This window comes from Podarcis bocagei (assembly GCF_964188305.1).
Source record: "Podarcis bocagei genome assembly, chromosome: 15".
Taxonomy (NCBI): Eukaryota; Metazoa; Chordata; class Lepidosauria; order Squamata; family Lacertidae; genus Podarcis; species Podarcis bocagei.
This window is the reverse complement of record NC_138141.1, coordinates 33,061,613-33,084,453: the sequence shown is the minus strand read 5'-3', so window position 1 is coordinate 33,084,453 and position 22,841 is coordinate 33,061,613. Positions and strand designations below refer to the sequence as shown.

The following is a 22,841-nucleotide window of genomic DNA, read 5'->3' as shown; positions in this document are numbered from 1 at the left end:
AGCTGGGAGGGTACATGGGTGCATGTGCCTAATAATGGTCAGTCCCTTTATACTCTGGCCTGATCTATTTGCCTGAAGAAGAAGAAACTCTGAAAACTCTGGGTCTGCTAGTTCTCACGAAACCCTATTTTAGAAAAAGGAAGTGAGCTGTGAGGAAGTGGGGTCTGCAACAAAATGTTGCAGTGCGGGGTGTGCTCCTGTTCAGTGTTCAACCCATCCACCCAGCCCTGCCTACTTCCAGAACACTCTAAGGACTCATAGAACAGGGTGGGATTTGCTTCCTTAGGTCTCCATGACCAGTATATATTGATCTACTTTCGCAAAACTTTCCCAACTACTCTAATTCCACCCCACCAAAAAACCCACAAAAATCCCACCCTGTTCTATGGCACTCAAGGTCCGTATTAAAATACAATGAAAAAGAGGAAGGGTTCCTTCCTACACAGGGTTTGAGCTTGTTCTGAGCTTTCAGGGCTAGCACAGGGGAGGGTTAGCTCTTAGCTCTCTCCCCTATGCTGACATTTAAACCAACCCACTTTTTTTCTGGTTCGCTACTCTCAGTTCATTCCGCTCTTGCTTTCTGTAAGAAAGAGTGACTCAGAAGGGAACTGGCAATATGAATGTGAGAAAAGCCTCCTGGATCAGGCCCGTGGCCTGTCTAGTCCAGCCTCCTGTTCTCACAGTGGCCAATCAGCTGCCCCAAAGGGAAACTTGTATTCAGGGTTCAAAACGTCCTCACTGTCAAATTTTGTGGGTGCAGTTTCATTTTCTTTCAGGGGTGGTGGTGTGGGATGGGGGGCAGCCCTCTCTTTCTCCCCTTTCCTATTTGATCAAAATAAATACCACCAAACACCCTCCAGCTTCTCGCAGGTGAAAGCAGCAGGGTCAGCCTCGGATTTTGTAAAACCCCACCCCTGGTTCTCACAAAGAGCATCACTTCCTGAGATTCTCTCCAGCACTAAAGACTTCCCCCTGCCTGGTACACAATTTTAGACATGTGTGCCTCTTGACATTCTGTATTCACCGAATTTTTGAGTTGGAAGGGACTCTTGAGGGTCACCTAGTCCATAACCCTGCAATGCAGTAATCTCAACTAGATGGCCATCCAACCTGTGCTTAAAAACCTCCAATGAAGGAGAGTCCGCCACCTTCCGAGAGAGCTCGTTCCACTGTCAAACGGCTCTTGCCATTAGAAAGTTCTCCCTGCTGTTTAGTCAGAATCTCCTTTCCTGTCATCTGAAGCCATTGGTTCAAGTCCTACCCTCTGGAGCAGCTCTGCCTTCCATCTGACAGCCATTCAGGTATTTGAAGACAGCTATCATATCACCTCTTAGTCTCCTCTTCTCCAGGCCAAACATACCCAACTCCCTCAACCGTTCCTCAACATGCTTGGTTTCCAGACCCTTGATCATCTTGGTCACCCTCTTCTGCCCACCTTCCAGCTTATCAATATTAGGGTTGCCATAGGTCTGGAAATTCCCAAACATAGCTGGAGATAGTCCGTTGGAAACTTTGGCTCAACAACTTTGGACAAAAAATGCTCAACAACTTTTCTGTGTGGATTTTCACTTTTTGAAATATGGCAACCCTAATCCTTCTTCAATTGTGGTGTCCAGAAGTGGACATAGTCCTCTAGGTGGTGTCTGACAATGGCAGAATAGTGTGGTACCATTACTTCCCTTGATCTGGACACTATGCTGCTGTTGACCTGGCTTAGAATAGCATTAAATATTTTTTGCTGCTACATCACACTGTTGATTCTGCTTCTGGGCAGAGAAACTGAGGGGATGGTGATGAATTTCTCCAGGGGGAAGAGAAATTATCCAACTATTTCTTGGGTATGAGGGTCACCATTAGCAGGAACACAACTCCTCTCCCCTCAAAGCTTTTGTCACTGCAAGCGATGACAGCAGCAGCTGCATGGATAGCCTAGCAATCATCTTGCATCCTCCACAATGCCCCAGAGACCTGGCATAGTTCTGGGTGTGTGTGTGTATGTATGTGTGTTTGAGAGAGAGAGAGAGAAATGGTGACTACCACTCACATGCACACAAAAATGGTGGGGAATATTTGGAGAAAATTCTGCAAGTGACCTTCTTTGTCTAAGCAGGTGTGAAAAATAAAAATCTCTCAGGGAAAAATGTACTGTCAGCTCTGATCTCTTTCCTTTCTTTTGAAAAGACATAGCCATATTTAACCTCACGGTGGGTCTGGTTATACACACAGTTGCTATTCATTTGTCAACATTTAAGACAGGAAGTCATAGCTGGGTAAAGGCATAAAGGTTCGAAGTGGACCTCTCCAGCTGCTGTATACTCAGTGTTCCACTTCCAGGTGTACAATGGCCTACATATACCCTAGAATTAAGATGCCTCCCCTCCTTCATTGGCAGAATTAACTTCTAGAGACCTGGAAAAGAGGCCTTGAGCTCTGACCCAGGGAAACTTTGATGCATGTGTGTACATAACTATTTTTTGAAGGCATCTCCCCCTACATAGACTGCAAGAAAATGCCAAACCATGGCACTGATTTACCTTAGATGGGAGACAGAAAACCAGAACTGACCCTGGTAAACAGGGATAACTGGAATATATGGGGCCAGAGCATTGGAAGAAGGGTGGATCGGGGTTCCCTCAGGCACCTTGGGCAGGATATGGAAACATCCCCTCTTAAAACTGAAATGGACTTTCCCTGCCCATGTGTCCAGAAAATATTATCCCCTTGCAAGAAGCGGTTGCTGATTTTCTGCAGCTTTCTTGAGGTGTACAGTGGGGAAGCAACATCTCTAAAATTTTCAGGAGGGAATTGGTGCTTTCCTTAGAAAGTACAGCTAGCGGGAAGCAGTGGGGAGAGCCTCAGTCTACTTCCTGCCAGCGGCACTTCCCAGAATGCCTTGGGTATCCCATGAAGGCAGCCATGAAGTGTGGCAGTCAAGGAGCTATGGAGAGAGCTTTTCGCTGCCATGTGTGTTTTAGTGCTTAAAAATAAAAAGCAAGGGGGGAAATGGGAAACTGTTGGCCAGAGAAATGCCTTCATTTTCACCCACACAACAAACAGTCAAGAATATTGTTTTGGTATTTTCTGCCATCAACCCAGGAAAGTCCAGACCACTTGAATTCTGTATACACTGGAACAAAACCATTTCAGATCTTGAGATTTGCCTTCAAACAGCAAGAATCACACAGAGCAACACATTGAAGGCTTGTCTTTTGCCTTGTGGGTGGCCATGAGGCCAATTGCAAGGGTGTTGGGTCAACCACAATGGATTTGAGGCTGCTGGTGGTCAGTGGCAGAGCCTCTGGGTCTCTGCCCAGATGCAATCAGTGGCCAGTCTTGCCCATTCAAAGCATGCCCAGCTAAATCTGAAGAGAGTTAGTAATCCTTCTAGATACACATATACCTACCAGCGAGAGACCCTATGGAGGCTTCAGCATGAATAAGAAAACAAAAGGAAATCAGTATTTCGGTCTAAAATGTTAACATTCCCCACCTTCACCAAAGCACCTAGCAGAGTTACCACCACAGCCTTAGGGAGCAGCACCCATCATTATAGTCCCTTTAAGTGGAGGTTATTATTGGATTTCTGGGTGGGGGGAGATGGTGAGAAAAATAGGGTCTGATTCACACCAGGGAGAATGGAAGGACAACCAGAACCGGGGTCTTCTACACAAAAGGCAATGCGCTTGAATCCTGGTGTTACCATTAACCCCAGTGTTCCTTTCCAAGGGAAGAGTTGGCCAATGGATTTGGCTCACGTTCCAGGCCTAACTTGTCTGTCTTGGTCAAGCAGTGATGCCCAAACTGATCAAGGAGGTGATGGACACATCACCAACCTCTGAACTATGATGGGATTACCTGCACACCCACCCAGAGTCCATCACCTGAAACTCCCCAGGTTCTTTTACAAACAGGCTTGATTTCAAATCGCTTTCACGCTTCCATTTGAGACCTTGCAGTTCAGGGGGTCCCAAAGTGACTGGTAATGCCCCCAGGGGCAGGGGGGCACTGGAGGTATACCTAAATGACTACCAGGCTTTGAAAAGCTGGTATCACTGAGTCAAGTTCTAATTTTAGTATATGTGCTGCCGAAGCGAGCACATCACTGAGTCAAGTTCATCAGATGTGCTGAATTAATTAAACTAGGTAGTTTTAACTGAATTTTGAATCAATGGTGAAATTAATTGCTGAAGTTGGTGAAGAGATTTGCCAGAATTTGAGTCCCCCAGTCAATGTCTCTCTTGAGTAACTCTGGATTGGAGGACATAATCACAGCCTGGGGTCTGACCCAATTAATTTGGTTTACCAGGTCAATTACCTCAAGAGACAGGGACAGGGGGCCATTCAGGTAAAGGGTTTCATTTTATCCTATTTCATCCTAATAGAGACATCTGGATAATGCCTCTTATTTTGTTTCTTTAATGCGGGTTGTTGACCGTAAAGATTTGATTTGGAATCAGTGGTGACTTTTTTTTTGCACGTTTTCTGACATGGGCAGAAGACTCCATATGGTACATTTTGTGGGAGGTCTTAAATGAATGACTACAGTTCCAAAGCTACAATTCTCAGAGTTCCATGAAAAGAGGGACTGGTTGTGAATCTGTAGCTCTGTGAGGGGAATCGGTGCCTCAGCACCTTTAACACACTCCAGCTCCCAGAATTCTTTGGTGGAAAGCCACGATTGTTCAAATTGGAATCATAATGCTTTAGGGCACATAAAACTGCTAGCACATTTGCAAAGCTAAGCAAGGTCCAGTATGGTTTCCAATTGGATGAGGGAGCTATGTGTTCAGACCCCTGCACTGCAGGGGGTTGGACTAGATGACCCTTGGGATCCCTTCCAGCTCTATGGTTCTAAATCTAAATGCATGGGATGAATGTGGTCTGGAAGCATTGTGCGGCTTATAAGTCTTACGGAAGCTGCAGAGCCTCTGGGAACTTTTAGGGTTGCACCAGTACCAGGAACAGATTTCTGAAATCCATTGTCCAAAGTCCAGTGTTTATTGGCTTGACTAGCAACCTGGATGGGGCAAATGGGAATAAGGAGTGGAGCTCCGTAAGAGCAGAATATCCCCCCCCCAAAAAAAAAAACCAGCATTGCTGATCGTACTGTTGGGCAGTGAGTTGCGAGATACACTCACACGTCAGTTTATTCCATTTTCCTGCTGTTTTCCTAACTGTTAAATTACGCATTATGTCTGAGCTTCTACACACATTTTATTCCACATGACATAAAGACCACTTTCTGGAATATAGCCAGTTTGCAAATAACACAGTCCCAGTGGTGGAAGGTCATTGGAATTAGGCAGAGTCACTCTCCAGATGGCCCTTCTGGGAACAGGGGGAACTTTCAATATTTCTTTCGAAGTCCTTTGCGTTACACACTACCAGTTTCCTCACTTTGCAGAGGTAAGGAAAGGGGGCTGCCTGATCTTCTCCTAATAAGTTCTCATAAGTTCTTCCTGCTCTTTGTGGAATCTCCACAGTAGCCACAAATCTCAAACCTCAGTGACTCCCACTTCCCAGATTATGTACAGTACAATCACATCTTATGTGGGTGTTCAGATGCATGGATTCCACATATATGCAAAAGTGCATATAAAACTGCTTCTGAAAGAGCATCCAGTGGCTTCCACAGCTGGTGTACTCAGAGGGCCTTGCAAACAGCTTAAAAGCTCTTTTTGCACTGGGTTTTCCCAGCACAAAAAGAGCTTGTAAGATCTCTGTGTTGCATGCATTTAACTTTCAGCTAAAGGCCTCCAACTTCATATGGTTGAAATCACGCAAGTTAGACGTCTGTAAGACGTGATCGTACTGTACTGCAAACCAACACCACCCTCTGCCCTAGATTGTATATATTCAATGTCATTTTAAACATCTTTTCACTTCTGGCGAAATCCCCTAGGATGTTGTTGCCTATAGATAAAGGCTCCGTGTATATACAGTCGTACCTCGGAAGTCAAATGCTTTGCGAGATGAACGGTTTGGCTCTTAAATGCTGCAAACCCGGAAGTGATTGTTCCAGTTTGTGAATGTTCTTTGGAACCTGAACGTCCATTGCGGCTTCCGATTGGCTGCAGGAGCAATCGGAAGCCCCGCCTTGGTTCCCGAACGTTTTAGAAGTCAAACAGACTTCTGGAATAGCTTCCGTTCAGCTTCTGAGGTATGACTGTATAGAGAGAGAGGATTTTGCTGCCAAAATTCAGTGACCACTGTAACTGTCTTTTTAACACCATCTACAAAACTCATAACCACCCATGTGATCAAGGCAGAGGAAGGATAATTCCAATTGTATGGAGAGTCTCCCTCCGCTTAGTGATTTTACTTTGGCAATAACAATTAAATGGCTTGCATAGTAAGCCGTCTTAATAATAATAATAATAATAATAATAATAATAATAATAATATCACAAAAAGGAAATCAAATCAGCTGGATATGACTGTACCATTTATGGAAACAAACACAAGATCGAAGAGCAGAAAAAACACACAGAAATGCATTCTAACAACAGAACGAGGATTATTATTTTTTAAAGAAATTAAATAAATTTCCATGGGGGGGGAAAAGGATAAGAGAAGCATGACTTTGTAGCTAATTGTAAGAAAATAAATAAAAATTGTACAGAGCCACCAAAAATAGACAAGCGTTAGGAGATAGACAGAGAGAGAGGAAGAGAGAGAGAGGAAGAAAGAGAGAGAAGATAGAAAAAAATCACATTTAATCAAACTACGGTGCTTTTCAACAGGCTGATCTGTAGAAGTGAACGTGCGGAGGGAGAGAAATACCTACCTTCGGAGTGGTGAGGAATGCAATAATAAAAAAAGAAATGGTAATCTCCACATTTGGAGGGCAGAATGGGGAAAAAGACAACGACTCTTTAGTAACGTGCTTCAGACCCCTTTTGCTAATCAACTTTTGCTTTGCTTTGACCACACTTTGGATTTCAGGCCCCATTCACACCATAAATTTAAAGCACTATGGTACCAATTCAAAGACTTATGGTTTCCCCCGAAGCATTCTGGGAGCTGCAGTTCATTATGGGGCTGCTGAGAGTTGCTGGGAGGCCCCTATTCCCCTCACAGAGTGTACTATGGTACCATTTTAAACAGTCATGGCTCCCCGCAAGGAATTCTGGGAGCTGTATTTTGTTAAGGGCTGTCTGGGAGCCCCTCCGTTCACCTCACAGAGCTACTGTTTCCAGAGAAGTCAAACAATCAATCCCTCTTCACAGGGAACTCTGGGAATTGTAGCCCTGTGAGGGGAACAGGGGTCTCCTAAAAACGCCCATCACCTTTAACCAACACCTACAGTTCCTAGAATCCTTTGGGGGAAGCCCAACTTTGATAGTCGCTTTAAATTTATGGTGTGAACGTGGCCTTGGTCAATTCAGGCAGCCATCATTCTTCATTATTTTTTTAAATAAAAAAAATATATGCATATGGATAACCAGTAGTTGTCTAAATAGCGGCAGCCATCAGAAAATGAAACAATTTAAAAAGTTTCTCTGTAACATTTAAATATTTTTGAAAGGAAAAAAAAAGTCCCAAAGATCATGCAAGAAAGGAAGCGGATGAAGGCAGAAAATGTCAAGTTGGGGGGTGGGGGGGACGGGAATCTGTTTGTATTGGGATAAGCTAGAAGGGGCCCCGTTGAAAGAGGGAGAAATTGTAAAGTGTGTACATGAGAGGGCAAGGAGGAGGAGGAAAGAGAAGCTGAGAAACAGAGAGAGAGAAATAGAAATAGAGAGAGAGAGAGAGAGAGAAATAGATATAGAGTACCACCAAGGAAGCCCACCGGCATGAAAATATGGCATGAAAATTGAAACCACCTTTTTAAAAGGGAAGTCAACTTCATTTGAGTTTGATTCTACTCAGGGATAGCTCAAAATATTTTGAAGCAGAGAAGCAAATGCTGCCCAGACCCTGTGCCAGACCCTGTGATCATCACCTAAGGCCCTTCTCCAAGTACCTCCTACGTGGGAGGTCCGGAGGGTGGCAACACGAAAACAGGCCTTTTTGGTGGTGGCTCCCCTGCTTGCGCAATATTGTCCTCAGGGAGGCTCTCCTGGTGCCATCACTGGCCTCATCAAGCGGATGGGATGTTTTAATCCTGCCTTTTAAAAATATTATTGTCTTTTAGATACGCCTTCATTATGTGATAAGTCACTTTGCATGACTTTTGTAAAAACAAACAAACAACCCAACTAATAAAGTTAATTTATTGATATTATTATTATTATTATTATTATTATTATTATTATTATTAAATAATTAAATATCAATAAGAAGAAGTCAAAGTCAAGGTATCTAGTGTACTCAAGGCCAGCAGAGTTATTTTGGGAGCTGCGACAGAATATCCCACTAGCATCCCCCCTGATTACCTGGCAGTAAAAATAGAAGAAGAAAATAGTGAACAACTGGCAATTTGCTGCCTTTTCATGACACTAAATCTGCTGCCTGAGGTGCCTGCCTCACTCTGCTCAATGGTAGAGTTGGCCTTGATACTATTTCTTTCCCCCCTGCATCCTAGCCTGCAGAATTTATTTTCTATGGGCCCGGGGAATGGGATGTATGAGGAGGTAAGAACCCTGCTTGAAACCATGGAGACTTGCTGCCAATCCCCATTGATGATACTGAGCTATGTGGACCAATGGTCTGGTTCAATATGAGGCAGCTTCCTGTGTTCCTAGGAGACAGAGGCGCCAGCTTGGGATTGGAGGAGTCATCGTCACATGTGCAATGTCCCGACGTCATGAGTGTGACATCAGAACGTTGGGAGGAGCCAAATGTGGCTCCTCCTCTGCCTCTCTTGGCACTGCCACCACCGGTGGGAAGCTGCTTCGACCCTCCTTCCTTCTGCGGCAGGAGGAGGAGGACTATGATCAGTTCCATGGGGGGCGGCCCCTACCCCCAAAATATAGGGGGGATCCAAAAGGGCTTGGCCCCTAGGAGCCGGCGCCCCTGCTAGGAGAAGTTCTCTGTTTTCTGCCACACAAGAGGAAAACCCTTGTCTTACATCAGGGATGGGGAACCTGCGGTCCTCCGGAAGTCGCTGGACTGTAAACATGAACCCTAACCTGGCTCCCATCAACTCTGGCTGTTGGGGTTGATGGGAATTGTAGTCTAGATACATCTACCACCCCGTCGTACATGTTGCTAACCACCTGGGCTTTACTAAGAGTACTGAGATTAAAAAATAATGATTTAAGCCTTCTGATGGATTAAGTGGGGGCAAAAAATACTCCCTTTTAATCTAAATAGTTGGTTGACTAAAATGTGGTGGCTGACACAAGTAAATAATAATTATGATAACCAGGGATTTTTTTCAGTTCTGGCACCTCTCAGGTGGGCACCATTATAAGAGAACAAGGGAGGCGTTCATGGTGAGTTCCAACACCTCTTTTTCTAGAAAAATAGCACAGATGATAATGATTCTAGTATCAAACTGGCCAGATAATTTTCTCATTTTCTTTACAGGCATAGCACCAGATTCATTTGGGGGTTTCATTTGAGCCACCTCAAACCCACCACTTTCTGTGGGAGAGGGAAATGGAGCTTTCTGCTTTGCCGCAGATAATATTAAAAAAAGGAAAAGGAAACTACACAGTTATCTTCCCTTTTAAATGTGAAATTTAAACAGACAACAGAGTTCAATGGTTGTAAAGAACTAAAGAAAGACGTCTGTGCGTTTCTCAATTGGCCGGGAGGGTTCCACACTTACACACACAAAGAAACGAAATGGAAGGGGGAAATTGTAGTAATAATAATAATGATAATAACAGAAGAAATAATATTTATTTTCTAGATCCACATGACAACAATGGAAGAAAAAGAAAAAGAGAAAGATATAGTTTGCATTTCTGTACATTACAAAAAGGGAAGAAAACAAGAAAGAAAATGCAGGAATCCAAAAGGCACACCCCAGTCGCCCTCCCGCCCAGTCCCCTGATTTCTGCCGAGCAAGAAATTGAACTTTTATATTACCACATTTCGAACGGGAGGCTAAAGAAAAACACAGATTGGGATTAAAAATGAAAAATAAAATAAAAGTTGCACAGGACAGCAGGAGCCGCAATTGACAACCAAAGGAAACGTGTGTTGACTCGAGTATTATCAGGGAATTTGGAGAAAAGCTGGCTCTTTTATTCATTTCCCGAAGCATTAAAATACATCCTGCTTTGTTTCCCACACTTCTGAGACATGAAGCGCACTGTATGACTAGTTTTAGAGTGTGAGAGAGGAAACAAGAGTGCTCATCTCTGACGCCTCTGTGTGAGTTGCTGTTCTGGGAGTGAATTTTCAGAGGACACAAGTGTGCTGATGGCTCCAGTCACACATGTAAGCCCGGAGTCGTAACTGACTCCAAAGTCAGTTTGGGAAAAATGAGTCCGAGGGCAGGGGAAATGATCCACCCAACACCAGAACGGTGACTCATGCAGAGACCCAGGCAACCTCTGCAACCAACTCCTTGGTGTCTTTCACATCCTTCCCTGGCACACTGTATGGCAATCCCTGGATTAGGAAATTTGTGCAGGGATGCAGCCCTCCTCCAGATGTTGTTGAGCTACAGTTCCCATCAGCCCCAGCCAGCATGGCCAGTGGTCAGGGATGGTGGGAGTTAGAATCCATCAACACCCTTGGGGGGGGGTCACAGAGACCTCACCTTACATTTAATGCCACCTTTTTTTGAACTGGGGCAGGGCAGGGGGAAAGGCTCACATAGAGATGAATAATGGAATAAACAAACTACAGTGATTTGGGGTGTGCGGAAAAAAGAGGTAGAATCACATGGTTAGGAAAATAAATAAAAATGTGTATATATGTTGCTTATAATTTCTTTTTAAAAAAGAGGGAGAAAGAGACGAATGAGGAGAAAGAGACAATGGAATGGATAAACTTAGAGTGTATTGGTCTAGTAAACTCTCTGGGGAAGACTGTACCAGGAATTCCTTCCTTTCAAGATGCTCAGAAATTTGGGGGTAAAATGGGAGGGGGAGGGGAATGGAGAGAGGTAATCCTAATGGAGAATGCTTAAACTGAAAGAACTCATCTTGTTTTGAAGCATTTTTATCATGGGGAGGGCTGCTTTCAGGGTGGGGAAGCCTGGAATTGGCTGTAGGTGATATTGCATTAAAACACAAACTGAATCCATTCCTTCCCCATCTCTGCTCTTTAAAGGCACGGCGCTGTTGTCAAGCTAAACCATGGAGGGCAACACTTCCTAGTCATAGGAAGCTGCCTTAAACCAAGTGTGACCTTGATCCATCTAGCTAAATATTGCCCACACTGACTGGCAGCAGCTCTCCAGGGTCTCCAGCAGGCATCTTTGAGACGCGAGGGATTCAGCCTGTGATGGCCTGTTCAAAATGTGTGCTCTACCACCGAACTGCAGCCTGTTCCTGCCTTCAGACAGCTTACATGTGGGTAAAAAGAGGCAAAAAGACTCCCAGCAATATCCAGGATCGGGACCTTTCCTGCAGACCACAAACAGGCAGTGAGAGGTGGTGATAAAAGCATGGAGAGAAGAGAAGTATGGAAACCTTTGGCGTACAGACCCAAATCTTCGGACCTGAAAACATTTGGCGATGGATTTTTGCCTCATTGCTACTCCTCAAAAAGATCTCAGCAAAGTACTTCCTGGACTCACGGAACTTCAGAATTGGAAGGGACCCAAAGGGTAATCTAGCCCAAATTCTACCACCGAGTTACCCCAATGCAGATGTAGCACATGAGTGTCTGATGAGAGGGGAAAGAGACGGAGAAGGAGGGAGGGAGAGAAGTTCCAGAGCAACCCCCCAGCCCTCTGGATGCTGTGGGGCTGCAGGTCCCATCGTCCCCAACCACTGGCCATGCTGGCTATTGGGAGTTGGAGTCCAGCAGCACCTGAAAGCCTGGCTTGGAGGAACATCTTCTCCTTAGCCTTCCCCATCTGCCACGCTTTGAGCAAAACGCCTAAGAGGAGGCAGCAACGTGAGATGGGGCTGATCCGATCTGGGGAGGAAAGGTGGGGCGGCGGCAGCTGGGGAAGGTGGGGTTGGATTGAACCCTGAGAAAAGCAAACCCCAAAGGTCCATACCTCCTGTTTCTTCTCCAAGAGGGTGCCGTGGCTATGGCGGCCGTTCTGGGCACCGCCCTTGTGCCCGTTTTGGTGAGGCGTGGCCGATCGGCTGTGGCCGGTACAGGAGGAGGAGGGGCTCTGGCTGGACTGGTGGCTGCTGCCCTTCTGGGCATCCTCTCTGTACTTGGGACTCAGTCTGCAAGCAAAGGGAGAGGGTTGGTCAGCAGCTATGTAGGCCTCCATAAGACTGTTGCTCTCTTTCTTAGAAGGATTTATAGATCCCCTTTTATTTCAAGGAGAAATAGCAAGGCAGTTCCCAAAAAATAAAGGACAACAGCAATCGAAGAAGCATAACATCTAGTAGGAACATAAGAAGAGTCTGCTGGATCAGGCCAGCCCATCTGATCTACCATCCTCAACTCAAAGTGTCCAACCAGCTGCTCTAACAGAAGCCAGCAAGCAAGTTGATTGGAAGCATATGGGGCAAGGCCACCAGGTAGGTTTTGCTGCAGAAGGATGTAATACAGCTAAAGAGAACCCAGACGTAACTATCCTGCTCTGATCTGGTGCAAGAGTTCACAGGGAAAGGCAGGCTGGTTGTTTCAGCACCAAGGAGAGCTCCCACTGAGGAACTTGTGCCAATATCAGAACATAAGAGCCTCTTGGATCAGGCCAATGGCCCACCTAGACCAGCACCCTGTTCACACAGTTGCCAACCAGTAGGAAGCCCTGACGCAGGATCCGAGCACCAGAGCCCTCTCCCCTCCTGCAGTTTCCAGGAACTGGTATTCAGAAGCATCGCCACCTCTAACTCTGGAGGCAGAGCTAGCTTTATCCTCCTCCATGAATTTATCTAATCCTCCTTTGAGTGAAAAAACTATCCACAACCGGTCCCATTTAAAGAGCCCCCCCCCTAAGCTGTGCCTCCCCACCCCTAAACCTGGGGCCAAACCAGGCGCAAGCCCAGCCTACCTGCTTGTCAATTTGCAGTCGCTGTAATCCGAGGAGAGCGAGGCGCTCCGAGAACTGCAGCTGCTGCGCCTGTGGGACCTCCGAGTGGACGACTCGCTGTGTGACCTGGGAGAGGATGGGGAGAAGCGGGAGGGTGAGGCAGAACCTGGCGCTCCAGCAGCTTGACACACCATGCAAGTGGGAGTTAACCCTTTGTTAGCGAAAACAAGATCTGCACAGACTTGGGTGAGCACAACAGCTTATCCCTGGTAGGTCTTGCCCCATAGAGCAGTTACTGAGACTAAAGGTCCTCGCCTCCCCATAGCTGCCTAAGTGCTCTCTTCTTCAGCATTTTCCCCAGGCAATCAGAGACTGCACCTACACACAGCTAATCTCTCCTCTTCCCTTTTCATGCCTCTCCTGGTTCTAGAAGACAAGGTGGGAGGGGAGCTTGTTGTGGCAGGAAGGGGAGGCACACATGACTCTGCACCAGCCTAACTCCTCTCTGCCTCTTGGTCTCCCTCCTCTCCTGCTTCAACCTCTGCCTCTTTATTCTGGACTTCTCTCTGCCACAGACTCCCCCAGCTCACTAAGCCCTGTTAACCCTTCAGATTCTGGCACCCCCTTCCAGTCCTCTCCCTCTTATCCCTCCCACCCCATTGTTCTACCACCATTCCCCTGGTTCTCAGCCTTCTTCCCCTGGGGGTTCCCCAGCTGGTTCCCCCTACTATTCTTCTGTGTCCAATTAGTCCATGACTGTGGCTCAGGAGGAGTTCTGGGACTGCCCCCATCATGACCCAGACCCTGATTGACAGTCAGGACTTTGGCACAAAGGAAGGACCAGCTGGTGTAAGCTACGGAGGGGCTGAATTTGGATCCAGGCCTGGATGCTGAGCCTAACCATGGGTCTGGGTTCAGGAGTCTGACGGGACCTTGAGTCACCAGTTCTGAAAGCATCGCACTGGCTGCTGGTGAGCTACCGGGCCAAATTCAAGGTGTTAGTCCTAGAATCACAGAGTTGTAAGGGACCACCAATGGTCATCTATTCCAACCCTCTGCAATTCAGGAATCACAACGAAATAATCCCTGACAGGTGGTCATCCAACCTCTGTTGGAAACAGAGCAAGTGAGTGTCCACCACCTTCCAAAGGAGGCTGTTCTGCTGTCAAACAGCTCTTACCATTGGAAAGCTCTTCCTAATGTTTAGTCAGAATTTCCTTTCTTGTAATCTGAATCCATCGGTTTGGGTCCTGCCCTCTGGAGCAGCAGGAAACAAGCTTGCTTCATCTTCCATGAGTTATTTCAAGATGGTTAATTCCCATTTTATTTGCTTCCGGGGGGAAATTTCACTTGCAAGTAACATGGGAATAAGCATTCAGCTTGTGCTATTTTCTTCTGCGGATGGGGTGCAATCCATCCCTATCCTCACCTTTTTCTGTCTTTGTTCTTCTCTTTCCTTTTGCTCTTGAGACTTCTGGACCTATGAGACAGCAGAAAACTGAACGCACATGAAAAGGGAGAGGGAGAGAGAGAGAGAGAGAGAGAGGAGGAGGAGGAGGGAAAACAGACATGGGCACAGGAAGCACCAGCCTCAGCAGCCAGTTTTTCCTTCTGGAATATTTCATGGAACAGCTTGCCCAGGTGCCAAAGTGCCAAACCTGTGGCCTGCTTATCATTCGCTCCATGGGGAGTTGACTCTTAGGGGGTGGGGTCTGGAATCAGAGGGGCAGGCTATTTTCTGACGGTCTGGAGAACGTTTTGCAAGTCATGACATCTCACCTCACCATGACCCATTGCTTTATCTGCACCTTCAAATCACCTTCCTGTGCTGAAATGAACAGGGAGGTTGTTGCAGACGAGGAGAGCTCTGTGTGCCTGCACTGAAAGCTCTTGCTGTTCCATTGTTATCACTAAGTGATTATAATGTTGGTACATTTTATGCCTTATTATATAAATTCTGGCCACCACACCCTCCCCAGCTTGCAGAGAACAGCTCTAGAGACCGTACTTCAAATAAGAACATTAAGATGAGCCCTGCTGGATCAGACCGAGAGCTCACCTAACTAATTTTTGCCATGGCCGGCTCTATCATTAGACAAAGTGAGGTAGCCACCTCCAATGGCAGATTCTGGGTGACATGTTTCACAGAGCTGGCAACCGTTGCCTCTGTGAATCCCACTAGCAGGGCAGGAGTGCAGTTACTTTCTCCTGCTGTTGTTCTGGTATTCAGAGGTATGTTTTCTATGACTAGTAGTCACTGATAGCCTTTCCTTCCATAAACCTGTTTGACTCCACTTTTAAATGCCTTTGAAGTTGGTAACCATCATGACATCTTTCCATGGCAGATTCCACAGGCAACCCCTGCACCCATCTGGATGTCCAAGGCTGGACTTCCTTGGTGGTGGCCCCATCATTATGGAGCAAACTCCTCCAGGAGTTCCTGGCAAGTGAAATCTTGGTGACGCCCTTCCGGGCAAGTCAAGTGACCTTCCTTGTTCCCTGCAAGCCTTTGAACCCAGATCCTTTGGCCTTTTCGTGCCTGGCTATGGTGGCCTTTATGGAGCTACTTTCATGGCCCTGCACCAATTTGGTTTCTTCTGTGCTTGGCTGGAAGAGACCTTGAGCCCGACAAGGGGGCAAGTGGTGAATTTGTTGTAGAAAGAGGATCAAATGTGGTCTTTGGCCACTAGAGGGCAGTGCATAGTTTGCCTTGCCGGTCACGGCTGAGATGGGGGAGGAGGTGAGGAATGTGGATGTGGGATTAGGGGAGACAAGGTGTGCGGTGGGGGGAGGAATCTACACCATTAACCCTCACCTGTGCCTCCTCTTCTTACGAGAGCCAGACGCAGACCTGATGGGCAACCGGCAAGAACAGGAACAAAGAGAGGAAAGGAGAGACACTGGTTGAGATGGTCCAGGAGACAGAGGGGGGGGCGCATAGCCAAATATCTCTTTCCTTGCATAAGAGCCACACCAAAGACGCAGCACCCAGATTACCCTATTCCTGAATTTTAAATTGCTGTACCCAGCCCTGAGACCTGCTGATGAAGGGTGAGTAATAAATTTAATAATAATAAATAAATTGCCCATCCAGACCATTTTAGTCCAGAATGTGGGTGGGGTGGGGTTGTGAAGAACAGAAAGATTGACCATGGCCTTTACTGACGGAACCTGCAGCAACTTGTCTCTACGTAACACAGCCATGTTGCCCTGTCGATGTCACTGGATTCCAATTCACAGCATCCTGCCAGAGCTGATGGGAGTTGGAAGCTGCAACAATCTCTTGCCTCTGTTAGTTCTCTGCAGCGCATTGGTCCATTCAGCCCAGTTGTGACTGGCAGTGGCACACCTCAATTTCATGAAAAGAAAGGTCTCTTCCAATCCAGGGGCCTCCATTTAACTGGAAATGCTGGGGGGGGGGTCAGATCTGGGACCTTTCGCTTAAAAAAAGTATGTACTCTCCTATCAATGGGAGATTGTCTAATGGAAGAGGCAGATAAGAACAAAGGAAGCTGTGTTAGACTATTGAACCACTTAGCTCAGTGGTGTCTATACTGACCAGCAGTGGCTTCCTAGGGCCCTAGCCAGGGATGTCAGGGATCGAATATAATAAAAATGGAAGGGTGTTGTCATGCTGCAGTTTGCTTGGCTGTCAACAGGTGGCACTGCTGACTGGTGACTACAGCATGCTGACTGGTGGTGGATGGACAGCCCAGATAAGCCATGGAGGGACAGGCAGGATGGGCTGCACCAGTCCCTCAGGTTCTCTGCCTCCTCTACCTACCAGCCTGAGGGCAATTGCCTCCAGGGTCCAGATCCCTGGGCCAGCTGGCAGTGCTACTGGCCAGCTTTGGAACTGGCTGCTTGCCCAGAAGTAGCCACACAAGTTTCCAATATCCTGTCACAGTCCAGCGTGACCAGAAAATGGAAGCCAGGTTAGTGAAGCATTTGCGATGAAAAGAGATGCTGCCAGGATTTTCAGTGCCTTCCCCCATCCCTCCCCAGAAATGACACTGGGGATTGAACCGGGGCACCTTCTGCATGAAAAGCAGATGTTCTGCCAGTGAGCTATGGACCTTCCTATTGATAGGGGGAGATGAAAAGGGGGAGCCCTGAGTCCTTTACCTGTCTCTCCGATGTTTTTTCCCTGTCTTCTTCTTCTTCTCCTTCCGGACCGGGGAAGAGCTATCCCCGCTGAAAAGCAAAAAAAGGACTATGTCAGTTTGTCAGGAGGAAATGGAGCTGAATAAGCATGTGGGAATGTCATAAGAAAAGCCTGCTGGATCAAGCCATCTAGTCCAGCTTCCTGTTTTCACAGAGGCCAACTAGATCATGGGTAGGCAAACTAAGGCCTGGGGGCCAGATCCGGCCCTATCACCTTCTCAGTCCGGCCCGCGGATGGTCCAGGAATCAGCGTGTTTTTACATGAGTAGAATGTGTCCTTTTATTTAAAATGCATCTCTGGGTTATTTGTGGGGCACAGGAATTCGTTCATTTTTATTTATTTCAAAATATAGTCCAGCCCCCCACAAGGTCTGAGAGACAGTGGACTGGCCCCCTTCTGAAAAAGTTTGCTGACCCCTGAACAAGATGCTTTATATGGGAAATCTGCAAGCAGGACCTGACCACAAGAGCCCTCTATCCTCCTGTGGTTTCTAGCAACTGGGAGGCAGACCCTGGGCTGCTTTCAACTATAGAGGCAGAGCCCTCCCGTCCACGAATTTCTACAGTTCTCTTTTGAAGCCATCCAAGGGTTAAAGGCATCCAGACAAATCAGCCCCCTTGCTTTATGGGACTGCTTTTTGGGTGGCTGGGGAAACCATGTGGGGAAAGCTGTAAAAAACCAGACCCCTTGGATGGGTTTCTATAAATATATGGGAATTTATAGGTAATAGATCATGTGTATGATGCGAATTCCGTTGGCACTCACCTGCGTTCAGATCCAGGTTTCCTTTTTTTGCTGAGATTGCAAGACAGGAAACAGACAAAGGAGAGGTTAAGGAGTGTCTCTCTGAAAAGAGTGGATGGTTTGTAGAACAGGGTCGACTTCTAAAATCAGGACCGGGCCGGACAAGTGTCTAACCTGGCATATTTTTAAAACCAATAAGTAAATTACACAGGCCACATCTATCAGGACTATGTGTGTTTTTGTGACCCTGCGCAAACACAGAAAGGGTTCAATTTGACACCCAAAGAATTTCAGCTTTCTTGAGCAAGTTGCTAGTCCCTGTGGAGGTGAAAGCAGGCATCAGAACCTGCAGGGTTCAGAAGCATTGCCAGGGATTTGGGGTTGGAGAACTCTTGTTCCATCTGTCAAATTTGTACCCCCCACTTTTTCCCCTCTAAGGAGCTCAGGGCTTTCCAGTTTTAGCCACACTACAACCCTGTGAGGTAGGTCAGACCAAGAGAGAACAACATTCCTCAGGCTTATACAATTTTGCAAGGGGATGGGGCGTGTTTTACAAACATTTTATGTTTCATGTGTCTGTTGCTTTAATTTAGCCCTACTTAGGTGGCATTATGGGTAAGACCCACCTCAGCAGGGAGTTGCGGCGATGCTAGGTAGTACTCCCCCCCCATTTTACATGTTCCAATTTCAGTATTTAAGGAATGGCATCTGCTGCGGTCATCACCCCCACTTTTTTAACTTGTTAAATTTCACCACCTGTTATGGGGAGGTAGTAAGAAAGGGGGGACTGACTCTACTGAGTTCACATTTAAAGACAAACTTTACTTAATCCGCACTTCCAGAAACAATATGCAAACGAAACACAGACACTCTTCAAAATCCACACTTCTCCCAATTTTGCAATGCACTTCTCCAGCCAAGTAATGTGTGCCAAAATGTATTCATTTGGGTAACGTGCATATAAAACGCATATACTGCAATGTTCACACCACCATATAATCTTGCTTTGTTCCCTTAAGACCACGCTTTTGCTATGAGGACATCCTCCCAATCATTCTTAATGCAATTCGTAACATTTCATTTAGGCAGCCGACAATTTAATGATTTCAATTTGATGCCCCCTCCCCTGCCCCACTTGTTGAGACATTTCTGGGGAGGGGTTGGCGGGTTGGCAAATGCTATTGTTATTTGCTTAATGGGGGCATAATAATAGAATCACAGAACTGTAGAGCTGGAAGGTGCCACAAGGGTCATCTAGTTCAATCCCCTAAAATGCAGGTATACTTTTGCCCAATGTGGGGTTCAGACCCATGACCCTGGGATTAAGAGTCTCATGCTCTACTGACTGAGCTATCCTGGGTAAAAGGTAAAGGGACCCCTGACCATTAGGTCCAGTCGTGGCCGACTCTGGGGTTACGGCACTCATCTCGCTTTATTGGCCGAGGGAGCCGGCATACAGCTTCCAGGTCATGTGGCCAGCATGACTAAGCCGCTTCTGGCGAGCCAGAGCAGCGCACGGAAACGCCGTTTACCTTCCCGCCGGAGCGGTACCTCTTTATCTACTTGCACTTTGATGTGCTTTCGAACTGCTAGGTGGGCAGGAGCAGGGACCGAGCAATGGAAGCTCACCTCGTCGTGGGGATTCAAACCGCCAACCTTCTGATCGGCAAGTCCTAGGCTCTGTGGTTTAACCCACAGCACCACCAGCGTAATCCTGGGTCGTATGTTGCTATTATTAATACCAGGAGTTCCTGGAGGATATATGTGATCAGGATCCATCTCAAGCTGGTTTCAGGCGTGGTTTGGAGACTGAATTAGCCATAGTCACCCTAATGGATGACCTCTATTGAGCATGGGATGAGGGCAGTAGGACTCTCTTTTTCTTTCTTTCTTTTCTTTCTCAGCAGCTTTAGATACCATTAGCCATGGTGCCCTCCCCACCCTTTGGCTGAAACCAGAGGTAAGAGGAAGACCTGTGGCCCTCCAGGACCCATTGCCAGACTACAATTCCCATCATCCCTGACCACTGACGGGGGCAGATGGGAGGGGAACCAAATGTACCTGAAGGAGGGCTGCCACATCCCCATCCCTGCATCAAATAAGCAGCCGCTGCTGAATTGCTAACGTTTTCTATCGTACTGCGTTATAATTATAGTGATTGTCTGTAAATTATCGACGCGCGGAACCACTTGGGAGCACAATGTATTTGCAGGAAATGCAGCGTGCGAGGAAACTGACGGTGACTTTGTAATGTATTGTTACAAAGTACTGTTCTTACAGCATGGTCATCTCAAGAGGGGCTTGTTCTTCACAGCACTGAAATGTAAGGCATCTCCCAGACCCTCCAAGTGTCCCTGTTTTCCAGAGACAGTCCCAGATTTACAGAAGCTGTCCTGGTTTCTGATTTGATCTCAGAATGTCCCACTTTTCCTTAGGATGTCCCTATTTTTTCTGGAGAAATGTTGCGGGGTATAGAGTTATGTGACCCCCCCCCCCATAGCTGTCAATGTTTTCCTTTTTTAAGGGAAATTCCCTTATTCCGAATAGGATTCCTCGCAAGAAAAGGGAAAAGTTGACAGCCATGCCCCCGCCCCAAGGCAAGGAGATACAACCTTTAGAAGGCATCTGAAGGCAGCCCTGTAGAGGGAAGTTTTTTAATGTTTTATTATGTTTTTATATATGCTGGAAGCTGCCTGGAGTGGCTGTGGCAACCCAGTCAGATGGGCAAGGTATAACTAATAATATCATCATCATCATCATCATCATCATTATTGTACCTCGGATTAAGAACTTAATTCGTTCTGGAGGTCTGTTCTTAACCTGAAACTGTTCTTAACCTGAAGCACCACTTTAGCTAATGGGGCCTCCCGCTGCCGCAGCGCCACCACTGCGCCATTTCTGTTCTCATCCTGAAGCAAAGTTCTTAACCCAAGTTAATATTTCTGGGTTAGCGGAGTCTGTAACTTGAAGTGTCTGTAACCTGAAGCGTCTGTAACCTGAGGTACCACTGTATTATTATTATTGAATAGGGCATCCCTATTCTCGTTGGAGAAATGCTGGAGGCTGTGATCTCCCCCAGCCTGCCATTAGCAAGCCTGCCAAAATGGTTTTCTTTCTCTTTAGCTATCCCAAGCCTCATGCCAAAGGCCCCCAAATCCCCCTGTGACATCACTTCCTGTGCCCAGTTACCCAGGCAACCTTCCAAATCTCCTGTCCCCTGGGTTAAGGCTTCAAAGGATTTTTTATTTCTGATTGAGCCCCCATAGGGTGGTCTTCTGGGATGAACCCTCAGCCCTATGGAGAATTTATACATATACCTGTACATTATAGCTATACATCATCATCTGGTTCAAGGGAGGAGACAGCGCCGCTCTCGCCTGGTCCGCCCCCCCCCCCCGCTACTTTCCTCATTAGTTTCATTTCCCCCTGGCCTGGTTTAAGAAAGCCACACTCATTAAAATGTTAGCTGAGCTCTGAGGAGGAAATCATTAGCGGAGGGATCTGAAATCAGGATGGTTGGGGGGGAGAGAACTGGAGGCGAAGAATGGCTGAGACCCCTGCCCTCCCCTTTCTGCACTTAGTACATCCAGGAATTGATGCGTTTCACAGTCAGGCGTGGAATACTGGCACAGCGAAGCATCGAGAAGTGTCTCTGTGCCAGGGGAAGCAGAGCCGGTCTCTGTGTTAGGCAGAAGAAACTGGCAATGCCAACCAAAGGGAAGGTGTGCTGAGCCCAGAGTTCAGCGGGTTATGTTGCAGGCAGGAATGGGGACTGCACAAAGGCCTGGGAAAAATCCAAAACATGGAATCAAAAGAGTTGGAAGGGCCCCTGAGGGTCATCTAGTCCAACTCCCTGCAACGCAGGAAATATGTGGGGATCGAACCTGCAACCTTGTCATTATCAACACCACGCTCTAACCAACTGAAATAGCATTCCTGGTGCGATACGATAGGCCTCCCCACTATCTGCACTTAACAGAAACAGATGATGCCATATTGGTTCCGGCAGGATAAAATGGTCTTTACCACTTGTTTGGGTTTCAGCCCTGTTTCAAATGTGTCTGTTGTCTTTGTGTTTTTAACTGTTTTGGGTTATTTATTTATTTTTCCAGATTGCGGTCTAGAAGGCTATGAATAAATTTGTTGCAGTAACAGCGGCGACATCTGGAGAGCCAAAGGTTCCCACATCCTTGTATAGGACTTGCTCAAAGCCCAGCATTCTGGCTGGATTGAAGAGTCCCTGGCCCGGGTCATATCCACTTGCTTGCCCTTCCAACCCAACATCAGCGCCACTGGGGGGTGACTCACCGGCTCCGGCGATGACCTGATTTCTTTTTCTTTTTCTTCTTGGGTGGGGGAGAGGTGGAGCTGCTCGATCGTCTCTTCAGCCTGTAGAGGAGGAGGAGGAGGAAGAGGATTTTAGGATAGGCACTTGCTGGTTTACAGGGGTCGCCAACACAATACACTCCATAAGCTAATAAGACTCCAACTCCCATCAGCCCCCAGGTGACATTGCTAAGAGCCTGGGATGGTGGGAGTTGTAGTCCATCCACCTCTGAAGGACACAATGTTGATGAACCCTGCTGTAAGCCAATTCAGTGATTCTCAAACATTTTTGGGGCACAGTCCCACTGGTTCCATAAATTCACCCTCAGTTTTCCCTACCCTATTAAAAACATCATTCAGAATAGCAGTTTGCCGCCCAGTGGCTGGGGCATCCCAGTCAGATGGGCGGCATATTAACAACAACAACAATTTCAGAACAGTAGCATTTATTTAAAATCCACTCAAAACCTTCTGTCTGGTTAATTCAACAAAACTGATCCAGGGGCACCAGACGTTGCATGAAAAATATTTTCACTGACACAAAGGCGATGGACATTTATAGCATGAGCTATTTATGTAGAACTCCTTACCAGGCATGAA

At 46.8% G+C, this 22,841-nt stretch overlaps 1 protein-coding gene across 2 annotated transcripts in view; it reads right to left on the bottom strand.

Annotated features, from left to right (window-relative positions):
* Positions 1-22,841, bottom strand: part of SRRM3 (serine/arginine repetitive matrix 3) — a 107,966-nt gene that overhangs the window by 12,312 nt on the left and 72,813 nt on the right. Inside the window, exons 6-12 of one of the 2 annotated variants that reach the window (XM_081173011.1) lie at positions 22,224-22,304; positions 17,937-17,966; positions 17,132-17,200; positions 15,822-15,857; positions 14,436-14,504; positions 13,028-13,132; positions 12,074-12,251 (exon numbers count right to left, since the gene is read on the bottom strand). In XM_081173011.1, coding sequence (XP_081029137.1) covers positions 12,074-12,251; positions 13,028-13,132; positions 14,436-14,504; positions 15,822-15,857; positions 17,132-17,200; positions 17,937-17,966; positions 22,224-22,304 — 568 coding nt within the window. The remainder of the gene's footprint in view (positions 1-12,073; positions 12,252-13,027; positions 13,133-14,435; positions 14,505-15,821; positions 15,858-17,131; positions 17,201-17,936; positions 17,967-22,223; positions 22,305-22,841) is intronic. The other variant, XM_081173012.1, reaches the window with a different exon arrangement.